The sequence below is a fragment of the Maniola hyperantus genome, chromosome 7 (assembly GCF_902806685.2).
Source record: "Maniola hyperantus chromosome 7, iAphHyp1.2, whole genome shotgun sequence".
In the NCBI taxonomy this organism is placed as follows: Eukaryota; Metazoa; Arthropoda; class Insecta; order Lepidoptera; family Nymphalidae; genus Maniola; species Maniola hyperantus.
This window is the reverse complement of record NC_048542.1, coordinates 7,965,201-7,993,130: the sequence shown is the minus strand read 5'-3', so window position 1 is coordinate 7,993,130 and position 27,930 is coordinate 7,965,201. Positions and strand designations below refer to the sequence as shown.

General features: G+C 37.0%; 1 protein-coding gene across 14 annotated transcripts in view; it reads left to right on the top strand.

Annotated features, from left to right (window-relative positions):
* Window positions 1-27,930, top strand: part of LOC117983993 (inactive dipeptidyl peptidase 10) — a 279,553-nt gene that overhangs the window by 246,812 nt on the left and 4,811 nt on the right. For all 14 annotated transcript variants that reach the window (XM_069499615.1, XM_069499614.1, XM_069499613.1 and 11 more), the window contains 11 exons: window positions 13,668-13,762; window positions 19,809-19,936; window positions 20,435-20,598; window positions 22,591-22,808; window positions 23,295-23,397; window positions 23,930-24,051; window positions 24,487-24,740; window positions 25,105-25,255; window positions 25,350-25,493; window positions 25,787-25,927; window positions 27,102-27,193. In XM_069499615.1, the coding sequence (XP_069355716.1) occupies window positions 13,668-13,762; window positions 19,809-19,936; window positions 20,435-20,598; window positions 22,591-22,808; window positions 23,295-23,397; window positions 23,930-24,051; window positions 24,487-24,740; window positions 25,105-25,255; window positions 25,350-25,493; window positions 25,787-25,927; window positions 27,102-27,193 (1,612 nt within the window). The remainder of the gene's footprint in view (window positions 1-13,667; window positions 13,763-19,808; window positions 19,937-20,434; window positions 20,599-22,590; window positions 22,809-23,294; window positions 23,398-23,929; window positions 24,052-24,486; window positions 24,741-25,104; window positions 25,256-25,349; window positions 25,494-25,786; window positions 25,928-27,101; window positions 27,194-27,930) is intronic.

Sequence of the window (27,930 nt, the reverse complement as noted above, 5' to 3'; positions counted from 1 at the left end):
GTCAATCTCGCCCGTCGTTGAGCTTAACGAACAATTTGTGCCTCGATTGAAAGTACGCTGTAGAATATATATAATACCTACCTGCTTACGAGATGTAAGACACTTTGCTGCTAGTTGCGGTAATGGAAAACTACCTTCACTAGTATAATTTTCTTTAATGTAGGTACGCTCCTACCTAAAAATCTATCTACCTAATAAATCTATACTTTTGGTATGACATAAAATCTTCTGCTGCTAGACAATAGGCACAGCATTAAGTATTCTTACTCTGTGACATAGGTCTTTAGTACGGATTTCTAAATTCACTTTATTGTGGCGCTCCTTGGAACTTGCTAGATATACATCATATTCATCTAAAGGCCTTATTGCGGCATTTAGTATATTAAAGTATGTTAGATGTTTCTACAATTCCAATACACAAACTAACAAAGTTTCCATAGTTTTAATAGGTCTCATATTATGCGCCAGCGTGCTCGATAGCAACATTAAAGCTTTCACCAAGTTTCGCGAAGTTTCAACGTGTCTCAGTAATTAGTAAAGTGCAAAATAAGTGTCTGAGCAGACGTGACTGCATTCTAACTGCAAGCAGACTGAAAAATTGCAGTATGAGTCCAGTTTTATTGCAGTGCAGTCAACGTGTAGTTCTGCAATGCAACGGTCGGCAGGTGCGATACAGATAACTGCGTTAAAACTGGATTTTGCCGCTGCCAACTTTCTAACTCTAGGCTATTACCTACTAGAGTTTCTTGTCAGAAAAACTCACTACGTACATTACTTTGGTCCATCCCGGAAGTTGAACCCAGGATCTCGTCATCCACAGTCAAACATGTTAACCACTAGGTAAACAAAGCAATTTGAAGAACAAACTAACAAACAGACATACTTTTGTATCAACGATATTGGTAGGATTTCATTTCATTTTAATAGTTTTAAATAATTGTACATTTTATTTTAAACTGTGTTAGGTTTTACCCTCAAATATTATGTAGAAATAAACTACGCCGTAGCGTAGCCCGTAGCACAGAATACAAAGGTCTACATTAATTTGGTCTAAAGTTGTAGTATCAAAGTATAAATAAAAATAAGTCTTCAATTATTTTTACCGGAAAATCAACTGAATTTCAAAAGATTTTTTGACCGAAACTAATGGCGGGACTGCTGTCGAAGTTTTTCGCTCGGGTTTGCTGAATTTTAATAAGGGTCTGTTTTCTTATTCCGATTCTTGAGATAAGTAGATGTTAGTACAACTTTTTCTTGTTTCTGTTATAATACCAAAAGATCTCATAGCTCAATGTGTTTAAATGTTTAAATTTTATTTAAAAAAGCATAAACAATGAGCAATATAAAATGCACCAAAAAATAATGCAATCTTCAATCAGCCAAAAATTTGGTATTTTCCACAAACTATTTTTTTGTCATAGTGGGTAGGTATAACCCTTTTATTACAACGATTACAACCTTTTTTTTAATTTTACAGTATTTCCGAACCCATCTTCATGCCATTTTGAACTTTAAAAAAGATCTTATTGTAAATTTAACCGATACAATCGCTAAGCGGTTCTTCAAGAATAGTAATACATTTTCTGGAACATTTCCGCTGTATACCTATAATTAAAAGTGATATACCTAAACATTTCATTTAAACATTGCATTAACACATTTCGAAATAAGTAATATAACTGAATGAACCCCTAAATGTTACATTAAAACGGTAGGATCAACTCCGTTAATAAGAAAATTCACACGCTCTTTCACAAAGACATACATATTATTATAATACCTACTCCATCCACGTAAACCTTTATGGCTTAGTAAAGATTAAAATAAAAACTCCATTTAGCGCAATAATAATAAGATTGTTTTATACAAAACGATTCGCTTAATAGGATGTAATAGAAAGGATTAAATTGAATCGCTATCGCACATAATCCTAGAAACGGCAATCTTATAAAGTGCAATGGCGGTCTCATTAATGTAATGTGTTTTTGCAGACGGTCGGCAATTATCTAAGTATGGCTATTTAAAATAAAAAGCTAGAGAAGAAAATAAATATAAATATGTAGGCGTGTCAATGTTATAATAGGTTTTACTGTCATAGATTCCGTGAAAAGAAACGTTGCATGAAGGAAGCTTTACTCTGTGAAAAAGAAGCCATCTTGGATTAGCCGGCAGAGTTGGATTTTGACGGACGCAGGTTGTCTGATTCAGAATTCACTCTAGCCTTTTTATTCGAATTCAGATTAGCTTAGGAAATTCGAGATAGATAGCTTTTAGCGTGAATATTAATAATCGTGACATTTAACTCTGATTGTGATAATGTAGATTGATTGTGTTGGATCGTAGTCTTAAAGTGAATTCTAACCTCTAGAGTGCCAATCCGGTGACTTTGTCTGCAAAGCTAGTGCTTTAATAATGTTCGCGTAGTTGTTTGACGAATATGGAATATCAATGATTGGTGAATATTAGAGTAATTCGTGAGTTAACGTTTAGCTCAGTGGATAGGTTATTATAATGACATCCGTTAAGGTTATTTCTGCAAACGCTAGTAATTGAAAGTGAAATTAGAAATATACCGGCAGTTGAGATAATAATAAGTTTAAAGTGATAGTTTAGTGTGATAGTAATTTGCAGTTAACTTTGATAGTACCCGCTTTAGAAACGTATAACCCGTTTGGTTAAGAATCATTGATGATTCTTGTGTAGGGTAGACACTACCCTACACAAGAGGTAGGGTAATCAGACAATGAGTTTCCCGTGAGATCGAATAGCTTGCATTCTGGTGGTTTCGAGGAAACCGGGCACGAGCTGGCGATCCCTTGAGTGGGATTCGCGTAGGTATAGTGTGGCGATTGCATACCTGGATGAATAGTGTTCGAGGCGCCGTAGCGCACGATGCTATGGCATTCGGTATGTAGACGCGCATAGAGTGGAGAAGGTAGTGCTACTTATTGTGATATTGCGAGTTAGTAAAGAGGAGTCAATGATATGATCTGGTTTAGATAGTGAGTGTCAATGTAATGATTATTTTAAGAGTGTTCATGAAGTTGAGATTGATGATTGAGCTAGTCGCCACGCAAGTTACTTGCTGGCTCTTCTCGCGGTAGGCTGTAGCATTCCGAACCAGTGGTAGATTGTCTTTAGATGATCAGATAAAGAAATGGCTAGTGATTTGATTCAGAGGTTGCAATAGGAATTGTGCCCTAATCACATGATGCGATGATGCTATGATGATGCTATGATGATGATGATGATGATGATGTTGAGATTAGGTTAGAGTGAGGTGAGGGGTCGCTGTGAGGGGTGGTTGGAGGCGACCTAGGTAGGGTTAGGTTAGGTTTACCTCGTTACCTTGCGTTGATAGTTTCCCTGTGCTATACGTGAGAGTTTCCATGATAATAATTGAGGATAGTCCATGTAATTTGATAACACAAGAATATCGTTAGTTCACATATGCGGCCTGGTTCATTTTAAGAAAGTAAATCCCGACTCATCCAATAGGTTGTTTAAAGTGCTGAGAACTAATTGTAAAGATCATTGATTAAAGTGCCTAGTGGTTAATTACTACGTTCTGATACGTTCTGATGTCGGTTGAGGATTAATAATAATAATTATCGGTCATTCTCCTTCCTATTTCTGATGTACGTGCTTAGCGCGCCTACAAATATATTATATAAACAGGCAAACGCTTATATAATAGGGTATTTTACTCTTTTTTTTAAAGTGTCTTAATTCGATCCTAAAGTGATAAAAAACTACCGAAAAATTTACAAAAATGTTCTTCGATAAGTGCAATAAAAATGCATTTAAATTTTGCATTTCCGCCGCGAAAGCATAGCGCTTTCCGCCATCTTTTTAGGTTCATGAGCTGTCATGACGCCACACGGATTGGTAAACAAAGTGTTTTCATAGTGAAATACATTACAACTTCAATCCATGTGACGCCACAGTTGGAATTAACATGGCGGCTACGGTATCATGCGTTTTGAATATTTGTAGAACAGATAAAAAAAGATAAAGTTAAGTAATTTATTATATAATTTTATAAACTGAAATTAACATTTTTCGATTGTTTATGGCTAATAAATACTATCTTGCTTATACATTTTTAGATTTTTTCTCGCTTGGTGTAAAATACCGTATTAGGTAACATTACTTAAGCGGCTTTGATGAAAAATTTTGTTACTTACTTATTGATGTTAAGCGATGATCAGTCATGGCGGTAATTATTGACTGAAATAGAAAAACTCACACTGTGCTTATTTTTTTGATTCGAACAATTAATAGACATGTACCTAATGCTACTAGCACTATAGTAGATAGGTACCTACTAGAAAAATTGTTTTGAAGTTTGGTATAATAATATATTGTGTTTCTTATACGTACCTACCTACTCTAAGCAGTATCTCCTAGAAGACCTGCCCCGGTGTTCGCACGAGTGTACTTACGCATTCCATAAGCAGAAAAAATCGAAGCATATTTAAATAACTTATTTTACCCCTACTCTTAGGGGTTGAATTTTCAAAAATCCTTTCTTAGCAGATGTCTACGTCATAATAGATATCTGTATGCCAAATTTCAGCCCGATCTGTCCAATAGTTTGAACTGTGCGTTGATATATCAGTCAGTCAGCCAGCATTTCCTTTTATATATTTAAATAAGTATAATATAGAACTCGTCCAGTTACAGTTTTATTACAAGCATAGATTATGGCTCGTATAGCGTATCACCCGCCTCCATCTCAAGAGAGAGCAAGCAAATAGGGCAATATCACGTGCCATTACGTTATCCGGGTTCGGATGTACATAGAATTTGAAATGTCCTTTATAGTTTTCGCCACACGAAACGTGAGGAACACCGACAGGACTGCTCAGGCTTAGATTTTCCATCCGTACCTAAATACAATCACATCATAAGCGTACAGAGCTTATCATAGTCACTCTAACTTAATCGATGTCCATACCTGCAATCTACATAATTATAATAGGATAAACTGACTGAGTGATAAATATCAACATATTATGTAGAGCTCAAACCACTGGGTTAGGTAATTTTAAATTTCCTAAATTTTAAATTTTGTATAGGTATACGTATACGCAATCGGGGGGGGGCCGCCCCGCACAGCCCATGCGTTAATCCAGTGCGGGCGAGCGCGGGTGACGTGCGGGTGTGCGGGGCATCCCCCCGCCTCATACCCCGTTTGCCATCTCGACCTATCGCGGACTATAAGTTTTCTTTATTACGAGCTGGGACATGCAGTATTAAAACAGTGACAAAAACGCTTTTTGTAAATTTATTTCCCGCTCCTGAAAATCCATTCAAAATAAGTACATAGACTCGTAAATACCGTAACATCAAATCGCATTATGTTGTCTCTAATTAATCACCGCTGCACGCTGCCGCTACATCAGTAATGTGCAGGCTTTATGCTGATTTATAACACGTCAACTATTCCTTGAATACGAAAAATCGCATCGATTTACTTTGTCTCTCAAATGTACAGGGTTACAGGAAAAGAGGACACGATCCCGTTAGGAGGTTATAGTACAGGACATTAGCTATCAAACGAGCCCTAAAGTGTTTATGCGAAAGTGTATCGTTTTCGAGTTATTAATTTTTTTATTTTTTTCTTGATAAAGGGGTGTTTGCCACTTTGAAAATTAATAAAAAAAGGAACAATGTATTTCATCAGATTTTTTTTTATTTTTTGCTAGTACATATCCTTGTTAATAATAAACAGTTATAAAATAAGAAAAATCTTCAAGCATTTTAAAATTACAGCCCAAAAACTGTACAAGTTTTCGATTTTTAAATTTAATTCTTTGAATAACTTGCAAATTTTCTGTAAAAATTACTATGGCACTTATCCTGCGGATTATTTTAAAAACTTCTACGTTTCGTTAGCTATCCATTGGTACAAAAAAATTACAAAAAAAATCATAAAATCAAGAAAAAATTACACAACAAAGAGACCAGGTAGAAAATTCTAACAAATGCCAACAATTCTAACATGTGCCAAAGAATTAAATCAGAATCAATGTAAAAACGAGTTTAATGCAAAATCGTTAAAGATTATTTTTCAATGAGGTCAAAAGGTAATATAAAATCAGTCAAATGCGAGTCGGGCTCACACACGAAGGGTTCCGTACCATCGTACAAGAAATTTTTACAGAATGTGTATTTTTATTGCCGCTATAACAACAAATACTAAAAATTACAAAATGGCGGCCATAAAAATAAAAATAAATTTAAAAGTGTTATTTCTTGTACGATGGTACGGAACCCTTCGTGTGCGAGCCCGACTCGCACTTGACTGATTTTATATTACCTTTTGATCTCATTGAAAAATAATCTTTAACGATTTTGCATTAAACTCGTTTTTACATTGATTCTGATATAATTCTTTGCCAATAGCATTTGTTAGATTTTTCTACCTGGTCTCTTTGTTGTGTAAATTTTTCTTGAATTTATGATTTTTTTGTAATCTTTTTATACCAATGGATAGCTAACAAAACGTAGATGTTTTTAAAATAATCCGCAAGATAAGTGCCATAGTAATTTTTACAGAAAATTTGCAAGTTATTCAAAGAATTAAATTTAAAAATCGAAAACTTGTACAGCTTTTGGGCTGTAATTTTAAAATGCTTGAAGATTTTTCTTGTTTATAACTGTTTATTATTAACAAGGATATGTACTAGCGAGAAATAAAAAAAATCTGATGAAATACATTGTTCCTTTTTTTTATTAATTTTTAAAGTGGCAAACACCGCTTTACCAATAAAAAAATAAAAAAATGAATAACTCGAAAACGATACACTTTCGCATAAGCACTTAAGGGGTCGTTTGATAGCTAATGTCCTGTACTATAACCCCTTAACGGGATCGTATCCTATTTTCCTGTAACCCTGTATAGTACGCGACAGGTCGAAATGGCAATCAAAGAGGAAACGGCCCGCACACCCGGACAGCCCCGCGCTAACCCGGTGCGAGCAAGCGCGTGTGACGTGTGTGTGTGCTGGGCGTCCCCCCGCCTCGTACCCCGATTGCCATCTCAACTTGTCGCGGACTATACGTTCTAATTTCCCGCTGCACCTGCGAAAGCAGAAGGCCTCACGATGATTTATTATACCCCTGCCAACCATTACGAAAACATATTGACTTATTGCCTCTGATGATATTGCAATAAGACTAAGCAATAAGCTTCTTGCTAGCTGCTTAGTCTTATTACAATATCATAATAACCTTCGTTCCAATTTTATCCGTTGTTTGTTTTCTAAATACATCTCCGCTCGTCTGATTAGTCTACTAAACACGTTTCCGCTCCATCTCTTTTCAATGGGCAGGCACCCTTAATCACCTCATCATGCAGACTGCGACAGCGACTGCTGCGACAGTTCTAGGCTCTTTACGCATCTCTAGTCCGTACTTACATCTGTTCCGCTAATCGTATAGTGCCTAATCGTATAGTTTCATAAGATTACAGTATAGCTTCTATATAGCTACTACGTAGTAACATAGTATTTATTCTGTGCTCTAGAAGCCGCTTTGGACTTGTGTTCATCGCGAATACTCAATATACAAAACGCGGTTGTTATTCATAATACAATTATTCATTAAACAACATAGATGAATCATTAATATGGCCGTGGTAGATTGAACTCATTAAAGTGATGGCATATGCATAATTGCATAGCTGTAGAAATGGAAACATGACTATCGATAACACATATAGAATAGGTACCTATTATCAAAGTGGAGAATTCAAAAAATTTTCATTGACCCTTTACCTAGACAAGAAAAATATTGTAAATGTTAATATTTCTTATCCTGGAAATAAGTGAACTGATTTTTTTAAATTTCTAGATTTAAAAAATTGCTAGAAATAAATATGGACCCAAAAGTAAAAATGTTGAAAATTCTAGTACCAACATACAGTAGAAGCTGAAAAGGCCTACTGAGAAAGCCACACAATGTACAAGTTTTATATTACCTGCTACGGATATTACCATCAAAGTAGGATAATAAATGTTGTAGTTAGAAACACCTGCCGGTCCAGGTAAATTAAATTTGGTTCGTTGTGTCGACTTAGAATTTTCATTTAGAAGTGGTATAAATGTAATTACTTTTTCTGGTTGCGTTGTTGTTGCTACCAACTGTCGAAGCTTTTCTAATTGAAAAGTATTGCCCAATTCCCTATCTCACGTTTTGGTCCACATTCTTTCGTGAACCAATTAGATTTTTTTGTTTTTCGCTAGCGTGCGAACTGTTCTTTCCAGAATTTACGGTAGCATAGATTTTTTTGCAAATTAATTCCATCCTACACACCAAACTCAAACTCAAAACTCAAATCATTTATTCAGATTTGGTATTATTGTAATACACTTTCTGTTTGTTAAATTTGTTGCTGAATTTGATCAATGAAGTAGTGGTGATAATCAATACGTAAACTTAAACTGCGACTTCGTCCGCATGGATTTAGGTCTTTAAAAATCCTATGGGAGCTCTTTGATTTTGCGAGGTAAAAAGACGGCGGACCACCAAGATCAGTGACGCTTCTCAACTTATTACTCCCAGAATTAACTAGTGATTAAGAATATTGTAATTTAAATTTAGCATATGTCCTTCCCCGAAATGCAAGCTATCTCTATACCAAATTTCGTCAAAATCGGTTGAACGGATGGGCCGTGAAAGGCTAGCAGACAGGCAGACAGACAGGCATACACAATTTCGCACAGCTTTCGCATTTATAATACTAGTATGGATAATTTAAATCGTTTGGCTGTGTAAAACGCACGTAGCTTTGAAACTTAATTTAACTTTTACCCAGCAAAGTAAGTATAAAATTTATCTAGTAAAATCATCAGGTTGTCAGTACAAACCTCATGAAATTAATATGCCATTTTAATTTCAAAGATTAATTAAGATAAAAAGAGACATAAAGAGAAGACAGAGTTTGAGAGAAGTTTTTGGTTTGGTTAATTAATAGCGAATACGGTTGATACGGTTTAAGTATACGGTTTATCGCAAAAAGATGGTCATTGGTCATGTTTTTTATTCGAGAACCTTTACACCCTATTGGTTTACCAATCATTCGAGGTGAATATTGTGGACACATCGCTATGCTTTGTGATAGTCTTCAATTTTTGACTGATATCTAACTCAAATATTTCCTGAAACCATATTTCAATTACTTACGTGAAAAATAAGAGCTAAATAAATAATAAATAATGTAAGAGTACCTGTTCACCAAAAAAAAGCCTTTATGATCGTATTTTATAAGGAGCGAAGGATGTTTTAATAAAGGCATAATTAGGTAAAGATTGCGACAATGTTGTGTTTACTCAACAAATTAGGGTTAGGTACCGAGTTGTATAAAGTAGGACTATAAAAAAGGGTCGAGATGGAACCGGATAATCCGTACATAAAACATCTTCTACATCTTTTACTTTATGCTTTTATCTATGTATACTAAAAGATTCTCCCGGCTATATAAAAACGCAATTTTTATCTTCATAGCATAATACTTTCGCAGAATAAGTACGTACTAAGATTGTTTGATTACCATTGATCTGAGGGGATTACCGCACCATAAAGTATCGATCGCACCTCATACTTTATGTCAAAACCAGCTCCATACAAAAATCTTGTAAGAATTCCCTGATTTTCCGGGATAAAAAGTAACCTTAGTCCTTCCCCGGGATCTAAGCTAACTGTGTATCAAATTTCATCAAAGTCGGTTAAACTGTTGGCCGTGAAAAGCTAGCAGACAGACAGTCGGATAGACAGACACAGTTTTGCATATAATATTAGTATGGATTACACTTTACAGATATCATAATTATGTTCGCCTTTTGAAAAGAATATAACTTATTCCCACGTGAAACTAGAATCATCAAATCGCATAAATTTAACATCGGCAAAATCGCAAGTAGGTAACGCCAGCTAGTTTAGTATTAAAAAACCTTGGTTTTAAATATATAATTTGTGCATAAACAGTAAGGAGTAGGTATGTTCGACTATTAACAAACCCGTCCGCGATCCCTATTCTTGGTTTATACTGTAAACAACTATAAATCATGAAGTTAAACTTAATGATTTCAAAACGGAAATTGTGACTTTCGCCGAGCTACGATCCTCAATTCCCTTATTTTGAGAAATTTCGCAAATCGGCAGTTACTAAGCGATTAGTCGGTAGGTTAAGCCAGTTGGCACTTTGTGGCTATCAATTTTGCCCGAGCAATTGCCACCCTATTATAAATTGCCTGGGTCAAGGCAGGTTAAAGCAAAAACGAGGAATTTGCAAAATTACGTGACTGAAACCTTGAAATCAATGTTGTTGAAATTTGAACCAATCCCATTATCCCATTGCTGATGCCCGCGACTTCATCCGCGTGGATTAAGGTTTTTGAAAATTCCGTGGGAACTATCTTTGGTGTTCCGGAATAAAAAATAGCCTGTGACACTCTCCAGGTCTTTGCTATGCAAAAACCACGTCGATCCATTGCTCCGTTGTACACCCATAAGTATAGTCCGCGACAGATCGAGATGGCAATCAGGCAAAGGGACATCCTGCACACCCGCACTCGCCCGCACAGGGTTAGCGCGGGGTCTGTGCGGGTGTGCGGGGCGTTCCCTTCCCGATTGCCCTCTCGACCTGTCGCGTACTATAGGTTAGTACTTTTACAATTTTGATAATCCAGAGAGGGTTATTGATCTTGACTAACATTAAAATAACTTTAATTTCTAAATTTTCTTATACTAGTAGTACCTACTTTACCGTTTACAACTCGGCCTTATTAGGCGTAAGTTAAACCGTAAGCCGGTTATACAGCTATTAATTTTACCCGGACCGTTTTCCGGATATAAATTTTGGATACGAAGGTACTCGGTGTGGCTGGAAATTTCACACCACAGTTGTTTTGTTCTAGTCTGTGAAATAACTTCCATTTCTTGACAAACACAATCTGCTAGGATTTGATCTGAGTTTATCACCAGTGCGGGTCAGTCCAACTTTTCATTTTTAATTTTTACCTATACCTAGCTAGAGCAGAGTTGTATAGCTTCATTCAAGAAACGCAATGTTTTGTTACCAACATCGTATTATTGATGGCTGATTAAATCGTATTTTTAAGATTCCGTACCAAAATGGTAAAAAAGGAAACTTATGGGTGCGACTTCGGCCGTCTCTCCGACTGTCCATGCGTCACAACTGCTTATTTCAGTAACTGCTCAATTTCTTGCGGCCGCTTCTCAGTAGAATCTGCTTTCCGAACCGGCGGTGGTAGAGACATAACAAAAGTGGTAGGTATAGTTTTCCTACATGAAATAAATAAATAAGTACATGGACTTAAAAATATTCTTCTCCAAAAACGTGTGGAGGAAGTATGACTGCGCGCAAAACAAGTCATCTAATCTGAATACAAGGCATATGACTGTATGTACCTGTACTATGTACCTACCTAGTACCTACTGTTTGTACAGAAACAGATCTCAGCTGGGCTTGTGTATTTAATCCTATGACCTGCGCAAATCTTTATGTTGCAACTTGAGAATCGACTACTTGTTTTACGAGCACGAGGTATACAATAATATTGCAAGGAGGAGTTTAACCATTAACTTTACGGATTCCAATCCACTCCTTGCCCGTTGAGGTATTGAGGTAATTAACTATTACAAACCAGCTGATGCCTCCGACTTCGTACGTGTGGATTCAAGTTTTTAAAAATCCCGTAGGAACTCTTTGATTTCCCGGGATAAAAAGTAGCATATGTTATTCTCGATGTCTTTAATACCCATGCAAAAATTACGTCGATCCGTTGCTCTGTTGCGACGTGATTGAAGGACAAACTAACAAACCAAAAAAACAACAAATAAACAATCTTTTGTATTTATAATATGGGTAGTGATTAAATCAGGAGGTTAAGAACCTATTTAATTAAAAACCGATAAAATGCACTCGTGCCAAAGCTTTCTAACTTCTATTGTGGCTTCGTAAATAATTGGATATTGCACTGTGACTTTAACAATGCTGTTCCTAAAATCTTAACGTATTCTACACGTGTGGCCTCGGAATACAATAATTAGGTACATACCTATATGGGAAAATACTAAGAGAAACTATAACAAATTCTCTTTTCGAAACCATAGTATTGAGCGCAAGATGCAAAATAAGTTCCTTAGAAACGATTTTCGTGTTTTTGTGTTTTAATAAAGCAGTTGTATAACGTTAGTTTTATTACAAAAATTATATTATAACTAATTAGTTGGACAAGTGTGTAATATTTTTAAATAAAGAATATATTATACACAAAATTTCAAAAACCTAATGAAAAGAGCAATGGCCAAAACCATTGATGTTGGAATCCCCCTCTACAACAATATTGATCTAATCTTGAATGCACAGAAATGATAATTTACGGAAATAGTTCTCGTACTTAATTGTTTGTTTTATCAAGTTATCACTTAGATTATTTGAAACTACATAAAAAAGGTACCTACCAATTCTCAAACCTGCTGAACCATTAATATCGTTCCCAATGTTAGGTAGAGCCGATATTTTTTCCTTAAGGTACTGATCGGCGTAACTTTGTAAATCTTAATTAAAAGACTATCCATCTTCCGCGTAGTTTCTCAAGGACTCACAGTAAATAAGAATAAGCAACTAAATAGTTTGACACTTAAAATACCTTCTGAGAAAGTTTAGTGCATCATCAAAAGTGAAGAACTCGCTGTCAAACAGTTTTTTTTGGGTCTCTTTATTGATTTTGATTACTAAAAATAAAAACCTAAGTTCTAAAGTGGTGTCACCCGGAGAGACTCGTAATGCTAGATTTAGGTCTTTATAATTACTCATTATAGCTACTCAAGTTTTCATTTTTAATTTCAACCGAAATTGCAGATTAGTTCAACCTCATCGGCCTCATCGCACCACATTTGAAAATCTTTGTATGTATAGTACGCGACAGGTCGAGATGGCATTCGAGGAGGAAACGCCCGGCACACCTGCAAAGCCCCCGCGCTAACTCGGTGCGAGCGCGCGCGGGTGACGTGCGGGTGTGCGGGGCATCCCTCCGCCTCATACCCCAATTGTCATCTCAACCTGCCGCGGACTATACCTACACTTGATCTCACTGTAAAAGCTGACTCGTGTAGCCGGTGATTGATTACGTGGACCCGACACCTGACAAACGTAGAATGTACATACACACTCTACCCTCTTTCGTAAAACCTCTCTTGGCAAACTGAGAAAACAAAGACTTAAGACATTATTTTTTCTTTCGCATCTCCGACCAAACGAAATTGCTTTTTATTTTACTTTGAATGCTTGTACAAAATAGTACCTACCCATTAGCGAAACCAATAATTAATCTATGTACCTACCTGAATATTATAATATTGGGACACTTTTAAAGTTGCCTTGCGCCTTCTGTAAAACCATCTTGTTGTATAATGCCGAAACATATTATTGTCTTCTTTTACGCATTTTGAAAACTAGGACTCGTAGGCGCGTGCACCTTACACCAATTCTTCTTCTTTTCTTGTTTGATAATATCAATTCTTAGTTACAGCTCTAAACTTGGAATAATATTTCAGTCCAACTCTGGAAAAACGAATTGAAATAATATTGTGAACTGGGCGTGACGCTTAGAAAGATTTTTTTCTTGTTTCAGACGAGGAACTGGTGTTCAGAGACAGATGGGGAGGCCTAACGCTGTTCAATGTAAAGAACTTTACGACAAGATTGCTCATGAATAACTCCACCTTCGTAAGTATTTCCACAGAATAAGATAAGCCATACAGTACTACTAAGACTACGAAAAGTTTTTGTTCAACTTTTCTGATACGAAACGCTGAAGTGTGGAATGCCCTTCTGACGCCCGCGTTTCCTATGTACAATCTAAATAACTTGAAAGCAAGAGTGAATAGGCATCTTCTGGGCGAGCGCGCTCCAACCCCATCGTTGCTTTTTATTAAGCATGATTATCGTGAAGCGCAAGTCTACGCTATAAAAAAGTCGTTGGCCTGCATTTAGGGTGGTTCCTCCTCATCACATCAATTTCACCCCGCATGATTGTTCTGTCTAGACATCGCCATTCATCAACTGTAACTATTGATTTTAAGATTGTGGCATACCTATGCCATTTTTCTGATAATCATTTTTCGGACATAATTAATTAACCATTTAAGATCCAGTTTATATAGTATGCGGAAGGTTTTCAACACTCGAATACTATCAACGTTGGTGAGACATAAAATCTCGTACTAAGCGTACTGAATTATATTTATTTCACTATTTACTTCACGTCACTATCAACTTTATAGCGTAAGTTATAATTAGGTAATTTCTTTGTTTGTGATGCAAACTGAAGTTGATGCTTTCTATTTTTTGTGTAAGCCTCAATATATTATCCACATACATCAAGCGTGAAGAAGATAAATGGAATACCGAAAGAAGTCACATTAAAACATTGACAAATGTGGGTACTTAATAAATTTCAAGATGGATAACAAACAATTTATTGTTTTTGTCGACTAGCTATTTGTGGAGATAAGTAATATTGAAGACATGGGTCTGCAAATAATCGTACAAAAAAACTTTTGTGAAATTGATATACCTGTTGTTATTTTCAAGGCGCAAGGGCCAAAAGGGGAAGGTGACTTGAATTAACAGTACGTGTTGAAAATACCATGGCATGTGTTTTTAGCGGCTCTTTCGGCTGAGCGCATTTCACCTAGGTTTTCTTTTTATCTTCCGAGTCACAGAATCCTAAAAATAACACCAGTAAACGCGAGGGTATTTTTCACAGAGCTGACCTTACAAAAAAGTAGACGCTATTTCTGTGATACTTTTACAACATGCTCTAATTGATTGTCACTTCAAAGGCTTTGTGAAATTCAGGGGAAAATTGTTTTTTGTAGAATGAAGATAGTGTCGGCATATTTTTAAATCTTTTTAGTTTCAGTATGGTATTTACCTACCTACTGTTATTGTAAAAAAAAATTGGTAGATAATAAATTAAATTAGTTTTATTTTTAAATTCCAATAGAAAAGCCTGTAGGTACTCACGTGATTAGTCGACGTAAGCCCCACGAGATTCACTCACGATAGTTGAAACGCTAAAAAAGAGAATATTCCAAGGTATAGAAATTGAAAATAACATTATCGCTGTAACGTGCAATATTTTCTAAGCGTGTGACACAATCGAATGGATTATCAAGACACATTGCTACAGTATAGACGGGCATTGTTAGCAGAGTGTCGTTAAAAGAACGCTTTTTTTACTGATAATGACTCTTAACAATGAGATAGATGTGGATTTTGCGAATCGAATCGGATTTTACGAGTATCTTTCTGAATGCTTGGCATTATTGGATATCTTGTTAAGGATAATATTTTATTTTCGTTTCTATTTTATTTTAATTTCGAACAACGAGTATAAGTCTTCAGAGGGTGTTATTTACATCTCAAGAAATGTAATTGAGAACATCGTAACCGTTATTTAGAGTTATTCCTTACTGTAATAATAATAAAGACTTGGGACCAGTCATAAGCACCTTGTAGCATACTTCTAAGGATACTTCTTGTTTACTACCTATACTACCAACTTTTTACGACGATTTCTTCCGTGTGGATTTAGGTTTTTTAAAGATAAGTACCTACACTTGAAATTTATTACAATCCTTTCTTTAAAATCCCTACGTTTGAGTGAGAACACGCAATTCTTAGTTTCTAGGCTTAGTGGTTTGTTAGGTGCGTTGATAAGACTTATAACTAACTATATTACCTATATGATTATAATGCGGAATCATAGTTTTCCCGTTCAAGTTCTGTGCTGCCAGCCTCCTTTATATTATATACAAACAATTACATAGATTAGGTATGATTAGGATTCGGATAAATTCACATGTTAACTAATAATAAAAGACATGGCCTCGGTGGAAAGTACATAAATCCTTATTAATCCCACAGCCTACAACGATTACCACATACACGACCGGATTATCATTGTGTGGAATTTATTTTTGCCCTGATTATGTCGAGCACCTGTAAAGCGACCTATTGCGTGACATCAGTACCCTTATTATAGATGCGAAAGTGTGTTTGTTTGTTGGTTGTTGTCCTTCAATCACGTCGCAACGGAGCAACGGATTGACATGATTTTCGGCTCGGGTATAGTCAAAGACCTGGAGAGTGACATTGGCTACTTTTTATCTCGGGATATTTAAAAAACCTAAATCCACGCGTACGAAGTCGCGGGCATCAGCTACTTTAGAATAACCGTTTTTGCAGTTTAGTACAGAGATAGTTCAGGGACGACATGGGCTACTTTTTGGCTTGAAAAACCAAAGAGTTTCCACTTGATTTTCAAAAACCGACCGAATCGACCTTTACAAAACTACGGGCATTATCCATTGTGTACAGAGATACATACCTAGCTTGCTTCCCGGACACAAATATAAGCTATTTATTATTTATCCCGGAAAATTGAAGAGTTCACACCAGTTTTATAATAAAGCCTAAATCTACACGGACGAAGTCGCGGGCACCATCTAGTACTAGGTACCTATCTAATGTTATAATTTTATGGGTTCATTTTGATATTTGTACCATTCATTAAAATTGTTGGTTGCTAATAATAATGATAAAAAATAATCATTGAGGCTGATTCTCTTGTACACAATTTCTAAACTAAACTAAATTAACAGGTCTAAATCTAGTGCTATCGTTTTCCACAAGCAACATTATGACAGGGATAGCAATAGATTTAGACGTGTCATTTTAGTTTAGTTTAGAGATTGTGTACAAGAGAATCAGCCCCAATGGGGCTGATTCTCTTGTACACAATCTCTAAACTAAGTCTGACAATAATATACAAAATACATCCACCGTTGCACATAGACCTCTCTAGTGACGCTAAACTTTGCTTTTATCTGCCTCATGTAATGGATACAATTTAGGTAGACTTCCGGATACCGCCACTGTGCTTTATAAGGAAAGGCCTAGGAGGGGTGACACACTGTTATACGCTGCGTTCACCAAGAAACAGGCTCCTCCTAGATACCTTTCTAGTTTGGACACCAAAGTCTATCAGTCCTTCAACAAACATGATCAGCCCATCACTACTTCAACTTACTAGCCTTGAGAGCTATAATGTTGGGCACTTTGGTATTTCGAACTTTATTCCAAGTTTATTCCTCAAAGAGATTCCAAGCATAGCTCGCTACTTGATGCCTGTAAACTAGCCTCACTGTTGATGTCCACCTTTCAACCTCGTAAGTCATTACTCAACTACTCACATTGATCAAAGACTTTTGTCTTCAGGAATCATGGTTGGTATGAGCGACGAAAATTTTACTGTTTAGCTGTTAGCAATAGCTATACCTAAAGTCAATGTAGTTCCAGAAATTCTATGAAGAACTGTTGTGTAGGTAAACAGGAACAACGCACATTATCTCAAAATAAACAAGAAATATTGATAAAGTTAAACCCTAAAAAACACCTGCTATGACGGTAAATCAACTTACAAAATTTTAATTCATTCAACTTTGTACGTAAATATTTAATACTTTTTATTAGATTTATATGAGCCAATATATATCAAGCGATATCTTTAATGACTGGTTAACATGAGCAATACAAGAGTTATTTGTTATTTATCGTCGATTGTTCCCGGGTTCATAGAAACTGTCATTGGGACCAACATTGGTTCCAAGATGGTTTCAAGTATCTATTAGAAGTACAGGTATAGAAATCACAAATTGCGGTTCTTATACTAACAAAAATGTACTCTACTGCCAGAAGACAAAAGCAATGTGAAGTGCATTCAAGTTACCCAAGTTTTATCACCTAACCACGAAATTCCATGTAAGTATAAATTACCAGTCAGACGTTCAGTGCTATCATGGATTATGGTCCAAAACCACCGTCCATAACACACCTGTAAAGTTAATTGTTTGATATGCAATTAATCAAGGTTTAACCAAAAGATTTCCAACTGGATGGATACCAATGTTTGGAACAGCGATTTTATTTTAAAAAGAGTACAATAGCGGCAGCATTACCTGACGTGAATATATCGGTACAATTTATCTGTACAGCGTTTTGCGAGCTTTTTATAGGGGAAGGTTTACAAAGGGATAATTCTGAATATAAGGAGCTTTATATTATATCCCCATACAATTGATTTCGGGCTTATCGACGTTTAGCTATATTTACTTGGGATAATAATATGTACCTAATTCTCCGATGTTACATTGTACGTAGATTGTAGACAGAGATTACAATCTCTTCCTTTACGCATTTGTTAAAAATCTTGAATTTATAGCTTCACAATTGATGAACTTGGTCATTTCAGTATACCATACGTGACTTACTTATAAAGATCATTTCATTATAAAATAATTATTGTTATTTACATTCATTACAAACTGATGCCCACTCTTTCATCTGCCTGGCAAACCTAAATTTTTAAAAATCCCGTAAATACTCTTTGATCTTTCGACAAAAGGTTGCCTATGTCACTCTCCAGGTCTTATCTTATACTCAAGCAAAAATCTCGTCGATCTGTTGCTGATGCTCCGTTGTGATGTGATTGAAGAACAAACCAATAAACCAACAAACAAACACACTTTCGTATTTACAACATGGATATGGGTACAATTAACATCAGATCTCACACAATCAGTACTTTTCTTAACTTAATTGTTCTAATCTATTACCTACTAGGCTGTCCGTGGATTGTACGTTAAAATATAATTTGCCGATATTTTCTGTATCTAACTTTTCTAACAGCTAAATCCTAAATATGACCGCAGATAAATCGAGTTCCACAATAAATCCAATAGTTGCTCCGACAATCCGATTTGTATCAAATTCGTATCGAGTTCTATCATCCGAACTCATAAAGTAACATCCTAATGCATTTTTGTTTGGCGATATTTTACCGACTCTCGAATTGTAAGTTGTATTTTATAACTTATCTTTTCTATTATTTAGAAAAATATAAGCGAGAAAATTGAAGATGCATTCAAGATTTTAACTCAAGCTTGTAAAACAATAAAAGAAGGTAGGCATTCTTTGGCCCATTCTTTACGATAGCTATTAAAATATTAGCTCGGATTTGAAGAAATCACATTTTAGCTTTTATTTAAAATACTCTGTCTTAACGTTCACTTTATTATTCATTCAGATATCTATAGGCTTTCTACCTCGTGGAAATACCAGTATTGTTATACAATTCTAGCATATTAATTATATACTATTATGAGGACAGCATAACAATTACGCACCAAATGTTTGTTCAGACTCGCATGCTTGGTTGACAATATCTATTTAGCATGCATTTACGTGTTAGTGGAACAGCTACTGTATACGTTTTAGGTGTCTAATTTATTTTTCTGTACATAAATAATGTGTACATAAATAATCCAGTGATTTCGCGCCGGAAAGCGCAGCGTTGAAAGACCCCCGTGGATGGACGACAACAGGTGAGTCGCAAGGAGCCGCTGGATTCAGGCGGCGCAAGTCCGTGGCGTGTGAAAGTCCCTGCAAGGTACCTATGTCCAGCAGTGGACGTCTATCGGTTGTTGATGATAATGATGATGCAATGATATATCGGGAAATTGGGAAATTAAATGTTACAAAAATAAGAGAAAATTCACCAATAAAATAAATTAATTAGAAAAAATGACGTAGGCAATGCGTATACTGATACAGATTTTTCTGTTTCAGTGTACAAGTAGATATAACATGGGCTTCTGCAAAGTAACGCCTGCTTCTATGCAACAAATATGTTTTGTTTCTTCCGCAGAGAGAACTAAATGCGGTGGACTTCAAAGTGGCAGCAGATCTAAAGTTCGTTCTCCTCATATCAGACGTCCGGCCTGGCTGGAGGCACGCGCGCCTTGCGCGGTACCACGTCTATGATGTAATTACTAGGTAAGTTTTCCTCATTCATCATCATTCATCACCGACCCACTACTGAGCACAGATCACTCAGAATGAGTAAGTAGGATTTAGGTCAAAGTACACCACGCTGGTCAAATGCAGATTGGCAGATTTCACATATGTACCTTTGAGAACATCATGCAAAATTATCAGGCATTTCTCACGATGTTTTCGTTCACCATTACAAAAAGTGATACTGATATTTAATTGATTAAAACGCACAAAACTTCGAATCGTTAGTGGTGCGTGCACGGGTACCACGGCAGATATATAAAAAAATTATTTTTTGGTAATCGCGAATTTTTTAAATGTTCTGTACCTATATTATCTTCTCCTTCAACATAGCGGAATCTCATTTAGATGAGATCCACTTTCCTGCATTTTTAACCAATTTTTCCCGGTCTTGAGCATCAGATATTTGAGTCGGATGGCTACCAAGTTTGTGCTCACGCTTTCTTTAAATGTTTATTTCTTATTTATAATTGGCAGGAATAAAATCCCAATATCCCCAGTAGAAGAAGACAGATCGGCACCGCTGTTGCAGTACGCGGAGTGGGCACCCACCGGGTCCGGCCTCGTCTTCGTCTACGACAACGATATTTACTACAAACCGAAAGTTCTGAAGACACTTGTCTGCAGAATCACGAGCAATGGTAAGCTTATTCGATTCCATTATACAAACTTGCTACAGGTTTATTTTTATTTTTTGGATTATGCCTCACCTAACCAAGCCAATTTGCGTAGTAGATAATGTCTCACCCATAAATAACTGTTGTGTAGGAAAACTAACGAAACATTACAAGGAAAGTTAACGAAACATTATGCAACCACTTGGAGGTAGGTATTTGAGTGAATTACGGAAAACCATGTCAATTTTACTGTTTGCAACCAATGAATAAAATGAAGTTACAAACTACAGTCAGCGACAGGTTGAGATGACAATCGGGGTATGAAACAGGGGGACGCCCCGCACACCCTCACGCCACCCGCGCTCGCCCGCACTGGGTTAGCAAGGGGCTGTGCCGGTGTGCGGGGCGTTCAATCCCCGATTGCCATCTCGACCTGTCGCGCACTATAGATAGCTGTATAGTCATTAAAGTAATACTATTGAAAAGATATTCTACCTGGTGTACAGTAAGTACCTTACTTATATTCGCTAGACCGTGCGTTATTCGCTAGAACGTAGAATAAAATTATGAAGTCGCAAATTTTCGATTATCGGAACTTTACGCTTTACACGAATAATTTTCATCGTGCAAATATAAACATTTGCACGTTCCACCGAATTCGGAGCACATATTCGTAGATATTTAAAAATTTATCGGCCGTGCGGCGATTTATCAAAGTTATGTTTGCATTCCGCCCTCGTGTGCTCTCACAAAGGCCAATCTTGCGTTAAATCAGAGCGGGTGTGTACTTCGTTCACGTATGCTTTTAAAATTAAAATTCCCGTGAATTGGAGCTTTTGTAGTTTTCGCATTCACTGCTTACATCAAATTCCATTTATCGGTGCCTCAGAAAGACGTCAATTTGGCAAATTGCTTGCGAAATCTTATTGCATCTCAATACGTGACAAAAATGTAGATACTTAGATTTTAAATTAAGGATTTTTGACCTTAACCATTTCTATAGCAAGTCAATATTTTCGAGCACCTATTTGCATAAGCACTGAATATTAGGTAGGTATAATAACGTTGCTTGACAAGATCTTATTCTAATTCCATAACTAGGACAAGATCTTACTCTCGTCGCCTCGTCTGAAATTACTTACGTTGGGGTGGTTGCGATACCTAATTTAAACTGGTAAGTATGTACAGTCCGCGACAGGTGGAGATGGCAAGAGATGGCAGTCGGGGTATGAGGCGGGGGATGCCCCGCACACTTGTACATCACCCGCGCTTGCCCGCACCGACTTAGCGCGGGGGCTATGCGGGTGTGCAGGGCGTTTCTTCCCCGATTGCCGTTTCGACCTGTCGCGTACTATAGGTAGGCATTTGTCCGGTTTGCAAATGCGAGTTAACCTCGCGTGGAGAGAGTTCCGTAGGTACATTAAAATATAATGTAACTTTATACGCATAATATTGAGAGATTTACCATGATATTTTAATACCATAGACTTCTTTATTGATGCACTTTACCATAGACTTCTAGATGCATCCGACTATTCCAAAGTACTTGTAAAAGTTTATTCGAATAAAAAAGATTTTTATTTATTTATTTATTTAGGCTTTTCTCTAATCTATAAGTAAAGAGTTATATCCTATATTTTTCCAAAATTTTAGATTCAGTAGTTTCAGAGTTTTCTGAAAATTTCGAAATTTATTTTAATCTTACAAAAACATATTTCAAACCTCCACAACAAGGCTTTCTATTTGATATATCACACGTTACAATTTTTTGCAAAACTATTTTTTAATTTTCTTATTTGCCCTTACAAAAGTGCCCCCTAATTGAAAATGCATTTATTCACGTTACACGTCCATGTTTGGATCATAGAAATTTATACTGGTATATAAAATTGGAGCAAACGGCCAGACAGACAGACACACGAGTGATCCTTTAGGTATGTGTTCTATTTTTCATTCGGACGTTTGGAACTCCAAAAAATGAACCTACCTAATTCGTGAAACTGTATGGTGTTACAGGAGTCCCAGGAGTAATCTTCAACGGCGTGCCAGACTTTCTCTATGAGACGGAAGTTCTCAGACTAGATCGAGCTTTATGGTTTAGCCCAGATGGGCAGACGCTCATGTACGTGACTTACAACGACACTCAGGTCCAACAACACAAATATCCGTGGTACGGATTGGACCAGCAGGAACCACCCGCTTACCCCACAATACGGACGTTACGGTATCCGAAGGTAAGATATTTCTGGTCCTGAAGTCTTTATGAAATCTGAACTGACAGATGTATTGTTGTATTTACTGTCTGAAAACAAAGGCACGGGAACATACCATATTGTTTACGTAGTTACTGCTAGTTTAGAAAAGGTACTTACGTGTGGAATAATGGAATTATATTATGACTGTATCTAATGGTGAGTATTTTTCTCGACGCAAAATGAAAAAAGTGAGATGAGGTTCTTTAGCTAAATCTGATTAAAAAGTCATTTCAAACTCATCTTTTAGAAAAATACGATTACAAGCCCGCTTGCAATGTCTACTCCTTTCTCCAAAGGTTGTCTTGGGAGAGAGCGCCATACACGATAAGACCACGTTTGAATGCTGAATAGTTGGTTCTATGAGTCTTATAAGTAGTTTTCTTCTGTAAATTCTTTTATCTGTGTTCATTTAAGATTTATAACAAACAAAGAAAACAAGCAAGCAAAAGAAAATTATTGTTTCAGGTAAATACTAACAATCCAGTAGCGACATTATACGTCGTAAGCATCAAGACTCCAAAATTCCTCTTCCCTCATGCGATACAGTTCAATTCACCAATAGATAGCAGTAAGTACCTATAGAACATTAAACCAAATTATATAACCTAACTAACAAAAGCCGTATTTGTAACATCAATTAATAAACAATGTAGTTTAAATCATTCGGAATTATTTTGTCAAACCATTAACGTATTCCGTTACTTGAATAGCCAGATAATTATTATTTACCCAAATTGAAAACTAATAACGCTTGCGTGTTGAATAAGTAGGTATAGCACAACCAGCATAAAATACATAGTAGGAATAGTTGAAATAAGTATTCGCAGAAATATATAATACTAGATACTTCACCCGCCAGGATTTAGGTTTTTTAATATCCTGTGAGAACTCTTCAATATTCCGGGATAAAAAGCCCGGGATGCAAGCTATCTTTGCACCAAATTTCGTCAAAATCGGTTGATCGGATGGGCCGTGAAAAGCTAGCAGACAGACAGACACTTTCGCATTTATAATATAAGTATAGATATGATTTCCTTCTAGCAAATTAAGACTGATGACGACAGTGGATATTCACCCAGTATAGTCATTCCAATTTCTAGGTTGGTATGTTCGATGGAGTACCTGGATATCAGAACGTCAAATTGCAGTTCTTCTCCTCAACCGTCCTCAGAATGTCTCCATCATAAGCATCTGCAACGCTACACAGTACAACTGTCAAGACGTGAGCTTTTCGATTATACTTACCTAATATCTACATAAAATCAAACTCAAACTCAACTATAGCGTCTTCTACAGAAACAATGTTCAAGGCCTTCTGTTTTGTCTTGTTTTATTTTAATGCTTAAAAAGTGGTTCTTTCTATTCTGTAGATATTCGCCTTTTTTGCTTGTAATAAAAACTTGACCTATAAAATATTATTATAAAAAATGCAGATCTCTATTGGTTGCTTACGAAAATTCAACCGGGTAATTTGTTCTTAACTCGAAAATGATGTGGTTACAACAAATAAGTGCCTAAAATTTGGAAACGTGATCTGAAATAATCATGAAAATCTGTCTCTGAAAAGAAACCGTCCAATCACAGAACTACCAACTTGTCCTAATTGGAGACTAATAGTTTTTAAACATACCTAAGTAGGTACACATACAATTTTCAGATTTATCGAGACGAATCCGACGGGTCGCGGTGGTCAGGTCTAGGTTCAGATCCAGTAGAGGAAGACTGTGGTTGGTGTGGTGGAGGTGCTCTCGTCGGGGGACGAAGTGGTATCTTTACTACAGCACCCATCACAGACCAGGGCGGGATATGGAGACATGCGGTCCACTTGACTCAGGATACCAGAACCACGATCACACAAGGCAATTTCGAAATCACGCAATTAGTTGGATGGGACGAAAGAAGACGACTTTTGTAAGTTATTTTGGTATTTAAAAAAAAACTGGTTAAGTACGAGACGGACTCGCATACTTTTTAATTTTTTTGATTTTTCATGGCGGTCTTTTGAAAAATTATTCGTTGTTATAGCGGCAATAAAAATACATATTCTGTGAAAATTTCAACTCTCTTCCTATTATGGTTCACGAGATATAGCCAGCTGACAGACAGACAGATGGACGGACGGCCGGATGGACGGACAGCGGAGTCTTAGTAATTGGTAATAGAGTCCCGTCGGCACCTTTTGGGTAAAGAACACTCAAAAGTTTCAAAAATGCACGATTCTAACCAGTTCGGAAAACATGTTACATGCCTTTTGATTTTGGCTTAAAACTTTTAGATACATAATTGGAACAGCACCAGAAAAAGCAGGGGAAAGGCACGTTTACCGAGTGTTAGTACCAGTAGATGGATGGCCACCACCACCATCATGCCTAACGTGTCCTGGATCTATCCCAGATACCACTATAGAACCCAGTACAGATGAACCGGTAGGTAAACAAGTACCTAAATCACATCACGATATACCTACTACTATTTTTTTTTTAAACTAGGTTATACTTGAAGAGTTCATACTTTTTCCAGGAATTCGACAACTCATCATCTTCCCTCCCAGCGTGGCCGACGTCGACAGTGCTGCCGCACGTCGCTGGCGAGAATGATTCGCTTCCCACAGTCTGCCTTTACAACAGGGTCATATTTAGCAAAAACTTCTCTTATTTTGTACAGGTAATGTTTTGTCACAGTTCATTTAACAAAATAAAGTTTTTTGTCCTCAAAACTATCAGTAACAAGAATTTCTAATTCCAACGATCCTTCCAGTTTACCCCTCAATTCCTCCTGCAGTGGTTACTAAAGTTCCCTAAGTATTTTGTCTTATACATAATGATGTAAAGTGCCCTAAGTATTTTGTCTTATACATAATGATGTATAAGACAAAATACTTAGGGCACTTTAGTATTCCGAAATGCTTTTTCGCTATTGCTTTTAGATACCCAAAAGCTTCAACTTCTTGTTCTCAGGAGTGCTTAGGGCCAGGTCCACCAGCCACGTTCCTTTGCACGGCAGGCGGTGTGCGGCGTGCAGTGCTATGGGATGGGCAGCCGCTGCGACAAACCTTCGCAACTCTTGCCTCACCACAGTCCAAAGTGTTCAGAGTTGAGGTAGGTTGCATATTATTCGTATCCATACCATATGTCAAACTACCCTTACCGGTTCACAAAATATTAGCAAAATTAAGTAAATTGACTTGACTTGATATTTTGGGAATCAGAGTGAAGCAATGAGAGAAAGTCTGTAAAATTCACTTGACGTAAACTTTAGTCATTCTATCATCATCATCATGATCAACCCATTACCAGCCCACTACTAAGCACGAGTCTCCTCTCAGAGTGAGAAGGGTTTAGGCCATAGTCTCAAAGTAAAGGACATCAACTTGTCCACCACGATCCAAGCATTCGGAAATGTAGTCTACCAATATCAATAGGTTACTATTAACTGATCGCTTGCTCCTAAAGCCGTGTTGTTCATCAGAGAGAAACACATTGACTTGCTTATGAATTATTTCATGTAGTATGCTCTCAAAAACTTTAGCCGGTGTAGACAAGATTGCTATAGGGCGGAAATCCTCAACAGCTACGGTGTTTCTAGTTTTAGGAATAGGGGTAACCCTTGATAGCTTCCATTGTGATGGGTAAGTACCAGATTTAAGAGACAAGTTGAATATATGAAAGAGGGGGAGCACAAAATAATTGGACTTCTTGAGTATATAGGGTGGAATTTCATCTGGGCCTATAGAGCTATTCGGCTTCAACTTAGTAATACCATGCTTTACATGCTGTGGAGAGAAATTTTGAATACATATCATATTACTGTTTTGGCTGTTATCATAACTATTAGCCTGCGAAGCACTTAGTGATGGAACCTCGGGGAGAAATACGCTTGAGAAAAACTTTGCAAAAGCTTCGGCTGCTTTGGTTCCCACCAGGCGCTCGCAGTTATCACCGCTAATAGTCATATAGTCGTAGGCTATAGTCATATACAATGAAACAGACAATCTGCACCATAGTGCAACATGCACAGATTACAACATTTAAATCATTCTTACCAACTTACTTGCTGCCTCAGTACCCAAAGAGAATCTCGGCATATGTCACGAAGGTGCCACTCATGGCAGTCCTTCGCTGCTCAGCGCCAATCGGATCTTCTGAGGCTCTTACCCTCATTAATTATTAAATCATATTATTTAATCGCTTCTCACTTCCATCCAGTACGATTATTCCAGTTGCTTCCTCATCAATAAAATAAAAACCTTACTCCTTAATTTCTTTTTTCCAGGTTCAAGCGCATCGGGAAGCCCGCGTTCGTCTATTACTACCACCCGGCCTGCGAGAGACTGACGACTTACCACTGCCACTAGTATTACACGTGTGAGTGCTTTCAGTAGTTTCAGCTTTGAGAGCATTGTACGACCATAGGCAATTACACTTAAATACATATTGGAAAGTTATTTGCTTATTGGTGCTTACTTTTAAGTATTGGTCAATGGTCATGTTCAGTAAAGATGGAAACAAAAATACAAGGTGGATATGGTGTACTGCGAACTCGCAACGCACTTAGGCGTGACAATTGACCAATCGTAGAGCAAATCGAACCGCAGCGTCCCAGAGCACCACAGAGAAGTCTCATGCACTATGTATGACTTCGTTCGCGTCACGAGTCACGACCCTCTGTGGATGTCACTGTAATTTGACGATACCATCCGATAGACGTCTACTGCTGGGCACTTCTAGACTGCTGTCTCTTGTCGGGACTTCCACACGCCACGCCCTGCGATTTGTTTGATGGTCGTCTGTCTACCTAGTGAACAGGGGCCAATGCTGCGCTTTCCAGACCCAGTACAAGGTAGCCATTCCATTGGGACCTTGTCCATTGGTTCTTCAAACTATGTGCCCCGCACATTGCTACTTCAGCTTCGCAATCCGTTTAGCTGTTATCGGTTACTATATTATAGAAACCATTCTATGGATCTAATTTCTGATTTGATCACTTATGATATTAAACTCTATCGTCCGCTGAGTAACTCTGAACTTTCTTATTACTTTCTTACGCCCATAGTCTACGTCTCAGATTCGTATGTCCTTTGTATGTAGTTGTAAATATTATG